We start from the raw sequence: 8,324 nt of genomic DNA, 5'->3' as shown, positions 1-8,324 counted from the left end.
GTAAAATTCAGTCAAATTTGCCATTCAGTCATGAAATGTTTGCGTACGTTGATGGTTTACGTCACGTGTAAATTTCTAATTTTTTAAGAGTGCACCACTTTCTGCTGCAGCGTGAGGTTCCTTGGTTTGAATATCCACATCAACCGTGACGTTTTCCTAATGGTTTCGCCCCAGTTGAAATCGATTATTTTCTTTTGGGAATTGAAGAGAGTTACTCCTAATATTTTGATTGATTCGCATACTCGAGGCCATACAGAATCTCTTCCTTCACTTTCGATTCCGATATTCACAGCAAACGTCTTGTCGAAGTTCAACAGCGATCCAGAGCACCGTCCAAAGTCAAAAAAAAGCTTGCTTAATGGCGATTAGTTTGCGGATGTCTGTTATGACGATGGATATGTCGTCAGCATATGCCACTACCAGGTCCATCGGATTGTTGCATATGGTGCGTAATTTTACTAGGAGGGGATGGAGGTAAATGACAAAGAGATGCATACTTAACGGATCTCCTTGACGGACTGAGCGTTGGATTGGGAATTTGGGAGTCAGATTTCCATTAATTAGTATGCGAGAGCTTGAGGCGGACATAATCTTCCCTAAAAGTTCCACAAAGTTGGGATTCAAACGAAAGTTCCGCATCACAAACAGGAGAAAATTTTTGCTAACCCGATCAAAAGCATGATCAAGATCAAACGAGATAAGTTTTCCGGTTATACGACGGCATCAATCGTTGATGTTCATTCATAAACGTATAAAAACAAGTAATCTATTGTGCGTCATCTTGAAATGTAAAGAAAGTTGAACTATTTTCTTCTTTGTTTAATTCATATGTAATACATTCTCTTACTTGAAAATAAATAAATAAATAAACTACTAATATCTACAGAATCGAATAATTAGCCTCTATTCATGAGTAATGGTATCTCTGAACGTTTTTAACTTCGCACATTTTAGTCCCAAAGTGGTTCAAGCCTCGTTTCCAAGTTTTCAGGTCAGAAAACATGCTTGTTCCTTAGTGCACAAAATGATACCGCTCAGTCGTCGACGAAGACGGTTCCGTATGTTCGAGCAACCCGTCGAGGAGCCCATGTTTCAGCGGTTTCTTCACGGGCAGCACCGATGGAAAGGCATGCGTTGCGTATGTCGTTGTACTGGGCGCATGTGTCGTTGAGGTATTGATCAAGTATTCATGTTTACACGGCTTCTTCTTCTTCTTCTGGCCATCGTAGTACGGCGACGGTTTGTAGTGTTCGTACGGTCGGTACGTGTCGTAGTTCGGGTAGTAGCTGGTCTCGTATTTGGAAGGGTAGACCGGTTCTGGCTGCGGGTAGTAGGTTGACTGTGGCTTGGCGTAGTAGGCCGTTTCCGGTTGGGGCCTCTGGTAGTAGTCGGATTCCGATTTGGGGTTGGTTGATGGTTCCGATGTCGAGTAGTAGGTTGGTTCCGATTTGGAATAGTAGGCTGCCGATTCAGGCTTGGGGTAGTAGGCTGGTTCTGATTTGGGATAATAGTCCGCTTGTGACTTGGGGTAGTAGGCTGATTCCGGGTGGTAATCGTACTGCTCGTAGGGATAATTTTGCGGTCTGTAATTCCATGCACTTTGACGTTTCTGTTTTACAGTTTGGCGTTCTGTGAGAGACACTTCAACTATGAGTTTTCCACATAATCTAGACTTGTGTGTTTATCAAAACTCACCTGGTTTGTTGGGGATAACACTTGCACCAGTAACCACCAAGGCTACACACGCCGTAGTAAACAATTTGGTCCACATGATAAAATCGAATGTTCTAAATTAAGAAAAGTATCACAGCACAAACGTTCCTCTTCGCTGGAAGTGCGGTCACAACTGATAGTTGGCTTCGGTGTGATTCCCGATTTTGTAGTAGTTCCAAAATCAGTGCGAACATGTGGCTTTTGATCGCAAATTGAGGGGGAAACAAATGGGATTTTTGCGGCTTGCTACCAGCAGCGCCAGCGCATCAAAGCAACCATTTGTTTTCGAAAACAACCTGTCCAGGGTGTGACACAACAACCAATGTTGGACCTCATACCTGATCGGAAATTAAACTACCGTTGCCGCTGGGTATTGAGAGTTGTTGAGATTGATGATAATTAGTAACATGGGAAACCCCAATCGTAATGGTCACGATACGATTTGAAATGTGGGAAAACTGAGGGAATTTCCAAATACATCACATAATCGAAGAAAGTTGGCGGAGCTACGAATGGCAAACATAATACAAGTAGGCAGAGACTCTGATACGGCAGATCCTGGACATGTTTGATGATTGAAAAGTTCAAGAAATTATAAATTTAGAATTATTTTTATTAAATTTTGCGAATTACACAGCGGAACAGATAGAGACTACTGGTTTGTCTTAACGGCCAAGCTATACGTTTTTTTTTTTTGGTGGTCTGTCAGACAAAAAGCGATGTTACGCTGCGTTACCTCAGCCGAACTGTTGATGTAATACTGACGGTTGGTGTCCATTGATCCTAGCACGCCGCCTGATCGCGGAAGGCCATGGCCTTAGGAATAATGGTGATAGGGCTGCGGCGTGGTAGTTGATGTAGTTGTAAGATGATTCAGCAAAGATTCCAACGCCGTCAACTTGAGCAGGGGTTTGCTTCCGAAAGGAAGTAGTGGCGATCCGTTATGGTGCAGGCCGTTGTCAGCATCGATGTGATTGATGTTGTGGTGATACGGTTGCGGCGTTGATGTATAGTAGCGGTGCGTGGTCGTATAATGGTCGTAACTGTGTGGCTGTGGTTTGTAGTCCTTCTTCTCATCGTGGCACGGCTCCTTGTGATCGTAGTGGTGTTTGTGATCGTAGTCGTGCTTGTGCTCGTAGTCGTGCTTCGGGTAGTCCTTCTTGGGGTAATCGTGCTTCGGGTAGTCCTTCTTGGGATAATCGTGCTTGGGGTAATCCTTCTTGGGATAATCGTGCTTGGGATAATCGTGCTTGGGATAATCCTTCTTGGGATAATCGTGCTTCGGGTACTCGTACTTGTGCTTGGGGTAATCGTACTTCGGGTACTCATACTTCGGGTACTCATACTTTGGGTATTCGTACTTAGGGTACTCGTACTTAGGGTACTCGTACTTGGGATACTCGTACTTAGGGTACTCGTACGTAGGATAGTACAGCGGTTCAGCTTGAGGATAGTAGTACTCTACGGCAGGATACGTGCCGTACCAATCGGTACCATACCAGTCGGGACTGTACCAATCACCACCGTACCAATCGAAATGGCGTTTCTGCCTAACGAGATCCTTAGTCTGAACTTCCTCAGATTTATCTGGAAAATAATTTCGAAAACACAATTAGTATACACCTTTCACTTAAATAAAGAATGTTTGAACTTACCATCCTTCTTGAGACTGGCACCGGAAACTACCAGGAGCAGACAACCTGCAGCAAACAGGTTGAGCAGCAGCATCTTAACTTATTCACGTATCGCACTGACAGAGATTCCACAAATGACAGACGGGCAATGCTCCGGATCTCGTTTTATAGCCATCCTGAGCAGTCCTTGACGATACCTGTAGGAGGAGGTACTTTTTTGAGGGATTATGATGCTTCTGGAGGTACATTTCCTACGAAGGACGATGATTGAGTTTGCTCCTCAATTCCTATTCGATTTTAAGTATTCTTTGCCAGTTGAAATACATATGAACAGTGTAGCTTTTTTAAGTCGACATTGAAGGATATGTATATAAAATTACATGAAAAAAGTTCAAAAGTCATAAACATACATCTTTGTCGTCGCTTGAAACATGATTCCACATGTGTGTTAGTCGATTCTTATTATTATTATTTCTTTATTATTGAAATTTGCAGCCCATAGCGGGTTCATCTTTCAATACCTTTCAATTATAATGCATTGCCATTTTGTGTAGAAATTACTTTTCTATAAAAAGTTTTAATTAGCTCGGTTTCATCTGCTGTGTCTTTGAGGCAACAATCAAGTTTATGAAAATTCAACTGAAGGCCTTCGATGAATTTGGAGACATATAATGGTTTAGTATCGTATCATCTCATTCAGACTTGATAAATTCTCTGAACACCAATGAAATGCGTTACGTTAACTGCATAATCGAGTGTTCATCCTCAAACAGCTTCGAATCTTATCAATTAACACTCCTTCGACGAGATAATTGATGCAATTGATTGCTTCTCATATTCCACACCACACCATAAATGGGACAAGCGACAACCATTCATCGAGAGTTGGATTGACATAGCTCTGCAGCAAACACAGAAGCCCCCCCTAATTGATGGTTTACAATCGTTACTATCGATCGATCGGCCAGCATTCTGCCAGGGGGACTAGATTACTAAACTCTAACCGACGGACGAAGACAGATGGTTGAATCGAAATCAATTATTCCCGTCATCGTCCCGTCCCGGCCATTGCCGGACGTTCCGGCGTGACCATCCGCCCAGCTGGTATCGATTGAACGTTACTTTACTCGAGAAAAAGTGGAACTTTCACCACCCACAGTAGTCGCGGGAAAAGAAACTTTGACCATATGTTTCCATGCATAATGGACGAGCGCTGGGACCAGTTGGGATGGTTGATCCGGTTTTTCGTAGGAAAGTCAGCTGTATGCTTTTGGATCAATATGTTGTGGTTTTCGTTAGAAAATAAATCATGATCTTTTGCTCCATATCGAGTTATGAATAGTATACGTTGATTTCCAAAATAGTTTATCTAACATATCGTAATAGTACTTTGAAATATTCCAATTTAAAATTCCCCTATCCAATTGGAAAACGCAGCTCGAACTTGTTGCAATTCTTTTGTGATCGTCATTCACATACCTGGAATTTGACGCTTCCAAATCATAGCAACCATGGAGCGTGCATTTACCTGATCTCATAAAAGGGAGGCGTTGTAGTAGACCTCATCAGTGCGATGCCTACTTTGTTGCAGGTAATGAGAGCTCAAATATAAATTATGTTATTGTGTCGTTTTAATGGGCAGTCTCTGAAGCCGGATTGTTATTGTAGGATTTCTATCACGCAGACAGACGGATTTGCCTACAGTTTTGACCGTTGATATGTACATGCTATTGAAGAATTTGATTGCAATTTGTAAGAGACCTTATTGTTTTACACTGTTCAAAGGCGTAATCTCAACAGATCAGTGCAAACGATACAATTAGTTGTTGTACATATTATGCAACTCTCATTGATAAATTTGGCTTTAATTCCCGGCCCTATCGATATTTGCTAACAGGAAGGTGGAGTGATTCGGTTTCAGAAAGTAATCGCTAAGGTCCGACAATTTTTCAAGAAAACCAAAGCTCTTGGTGAGATTTTTATCTCAAAAGCATTCTTTTTGAATAACATCTGGAAGCTCTTATGAACTTTGAGGATTGTGCGATTACTTCAAGGATTCCACTGAAAATAATGAGTTTACCCAATTATTTCTACTTCACCCCAAGTTCTAAATTTATTTTTGCAGCAAATACAGTCTGATTTCATACAGACACTTTGTTAAACACTCTCCCAAAACTTCGGTGTATCACAAATTGAACGTTCATATGAGTTTGCTTTCTTTGGGGTCTCCAGTTAGCCTAGTGTTTAAGGCTATGGATCGCCAATCCGGAGACGGCGGGTTCGATTCCTGTCCCAGTCGGGAAAATTTTCTCGACTCCCTGGGCATAGTGTATCATTGTACTTGCCTCACAATATACAAATTCATGCAATGGCAGGCAAAGAAAGCCTTTCAATTAATAACTGTGGAAGTGCTCAAAGAACACTAAGTTGAACTGAGGCAGGCCAAGTCCCAGTGGGGACGTCGAGCCATAAAAGAAGAAGAAGAAGATGAGTTTGCTTTCAAGTCTCAACAAAATAACCATAGTTTCACAACAAATTTGGAAGTCTATGCTGAAGGTCCTGAAAACAATCTTCAACATCTGATAATTTTTGCAAGTTCCATATCAGCACAAAATTTATACTATCATTACAATCTGATCCATATAGATACAAGAAAACGCTTAACCAGAGAAAAAGACATGATAACTTCTCAAAAGTAATAGAAAATGGACTGTCAGATTCCATACGGCTTACTGCAAGTATGTCTGTCTCAAAAACTTCTTTATTTTTTCTCTTTCAGTGTTACTTTTTTATTGAGTAAAATCGTGCTAGTAGGGTCTGGGTCCACAACCTTTTTGTAAGGAAGAATAAAAAAAATGTCCTGTCTATTGTAGCAGATATCTCATTTCTTGATACATGGCTCGCGATTCTTTCGAATAATATCAACTAAACCACCATCCCTTCCTCCCCTCATCACCATGGAGTAATCCTTGCAGGAATCCCGTAAATATTATCGGGAGGGATCCATTATCAGGAAAAAAAATCCGGGAGAGATCCTAAGAGGTATTCCGCCAGATATCCATGTAGAAATCCCTGCAGAGATTCCAGGAGGAATTCTAGAAAGAAATTACTGAAAGAATCCAGCAGGAATCCTAACGAAATTCTCGGCGGGAATTTATCCGAGTAGCAAACATGTTCTTTAAAACTCCAGGAATCTTATTTTACAAAAGTTGTAGAAACCTGGAATTCGTAAGCTCTTTTGGATTCAAATGACGTTATAACAGAAACCTCTGAGTTTGAGTCAATAGTATTGAGATTAATGGTGCTGCAGTCGCCTCAAAGCTGAATTTTCGAGTAATAAAAAGGTGTTTTCACTTCAAGTGTCATAGCTTTTTCAATTTTCAACCGACTTTGAATCTTTTTTTATGAATTTTTCATAAATTAAATTAAACTTTTTGAAACAAGTTGAATAAACTTGAAGAACATTATTCAATTCCAAAGTCACGTAAAATACGAGTTTTTAAAGATTTTATTTATTTTTTCTTTGATTTACAAAAAAAAACAACTATGGTACCCGATAACTTTTTAACCGCCTGACCAATTTCAAATCTTTTGGCGTGCTTTTGTAGATATTTTTGTTGCATAAAAATGCTGTGAATAAACTGTACCTTTAAAAAGTGGTTTCAACATAGAGAAATAAAATATCAAAAACCGTTCAAAAACACGTATTTTATTAGAAAAATGAGAATGTTTGCAAAACTTTAATAGTTTTCATGTGTAACAGTCAAGAAATCGAGCATATACTGTGTGTCTGCCTCAAAACACCGTCTAAATTAAATAAACTTTAGCACAAAAGCTCGCGATCGGCTCGGGCAACCGAGTTCACTGTGTCTGCCTCAAAACACCGTCGAAATTAATTTTCAAATGAATTTTTAGCACAAAAGCTCGCGTTCGGCTCGGGTAACCGAGTGAACTCGAGTGAATTGATGAAATCTTAAATATTTGTATAAGACGGTGATAAGCGTGAAAACTTTTTATTAAACTACTACTTCCATTTGTTAAACTTAGCTAGGCGCTATTGTATTGGAGATCGCGATGATACCGTGGATAATGAAATGGCATTTTAAAACGAGACAGATAGTCAGGTGTGGGTTTGAAAGTTTATTGGAGGAAAAAAGACAGAACTTGACAGGTTAATCCAAAACGACTAACTTCCGCCAAAGATCGCGTAAGTGTTTGTAAATCTTTAGGTCAAATTTCGCTTGGAGCTCTAAAGACGTGCCTTAGCAAGTTCTGGAAAAGTGAGCCAATATCCAAAAACTTCATATCAGAAATCGTTATATAACACAGTTAAGTGAAGAAGTATGTAAAAGTATCTAATAACAACCTTGTTCGAAAGTTATTAAAAGTTTTCTACACAAAAGTGAAGTTACGAAGGCTAAAAAGGTGGAAATCACGTGTAGGCGAGTTTTCACCTTATAGGTAATTATAGTGATTTTCAAAAGCCAAATACCATTGAATCTAAAGAAGATTTCATAAACAGATATTGTACCTTTGTGAAACCTAAAACTGAAGACGCAGAAGGCGCGAATTAAGACAGAAGAAAAGGTAGTATTTTAGTGTGATGTTTTAGAAAAGGGTGTGTATTTAATACGGTGTGTGGCTTAGCCACCACGTGGCTTTTCTGGTTTGGTCTATTCCCAATCGACAGGTAGTGAGGCCCCAATCCGGGCAGAACGGTGCGACCTGGAGCGATCGTGCTTGATTGACCACGTGACGGTGATCTCCGCCAGTTCTCCTAGCGAGCGTGAAGCTAGAGGGTCAGTGAATCGACCCCGCGACTGATCAGCGGTGGTCCTGAGATCCGCAACGCGACCAGATCCCGTGGTCCAAACCTGGGGAACCGTCAAGACCCTCAACCTCAACACGTGCCGGGACTATACACACGTGCAGAGGGCTCCCCACGAGTCTCACGACGTAAAGCTCACGTGTCGAGCA

General features: G+C 40.8%; 2 protein-coding genes across 2 annotated transcripts; both read right to left on the bottom strand.

Moving 5' to 3' along the window:
• Positions 1-899: 899 nt before the first annotated feature.
• On the bottom strand, positions 900-1,678 carry LOC109409772 (uncharacterized; the record flags this gene model as incomplete). The annotated part of the gene is made up of 1 exon (XM_029869403.2): positions 900-1,678. A coding segment is annotated over one exon (666 nt), but the record flags the coding sequence as incomplete, so codon positions are not given.
• Positions 1,679-2,305: 627 nt separating this feature from the next.
• Positions 2,306-5,448, bottom strand: LOC134287534 (putative eggshell protein). The gene is made up of 2 exons (XM_062849441.1): positions 3,369-5,448; positions 2,306-3,300 (listed from the first exon to the last, which is right to left on the bottom strand). The coding sequence occupies exons 1-2, from the start codon at positions 3,439-3,441 to the stop codon at positions 2,531-2,533; spliced, it is 843 nt and encodes a 280-aa protein (XP_062705425.1). The 5' UTR covers positions 3,442-5,448; the 3' UTR covers positions 2,306-2,530.
• Between the last annotated feature and the right edge of the window lie 2,876 nt (positions 5,449-8,324).

This window comes from Aedes albopictus, chromosome 2, assembly GCF_035046485.1.
Source record: "Aedes albopictus strain Foshan chromosome 2, AalbF5, whole genome shotgun sequence".
Classification (NCBI taxonomy): Eukaryota; Metazoa; Arthropoda; class Insecta; order Diptera; family Culicidae; genus Aedes; species Aedes albopictus.
Note: the sequence above shows the minus strand (reverse complement) of the source record. Positions and strands in the feature narration are given on the sequence as shown.

What these genes read in the sequence shown, in the direction of transcription:
- LOC134287534 (XM_062849441.1), bottom strand. Translation starts at nt 3,441, where the DNA reads ATGCTGCTGCTCAACCTGTTTGCTGCAGGTTGTCTGCTCCTGGTAGTT. An exon ending in TGCCAGTCTCAAGAAGGATG is followed by an intron (nt 3,301 to 3,368) that starts GTAAGTTCAAAC and finishes ATTATTTTCCAG; the next exon opens with ATAAATCTGAGGAAGTTCAG.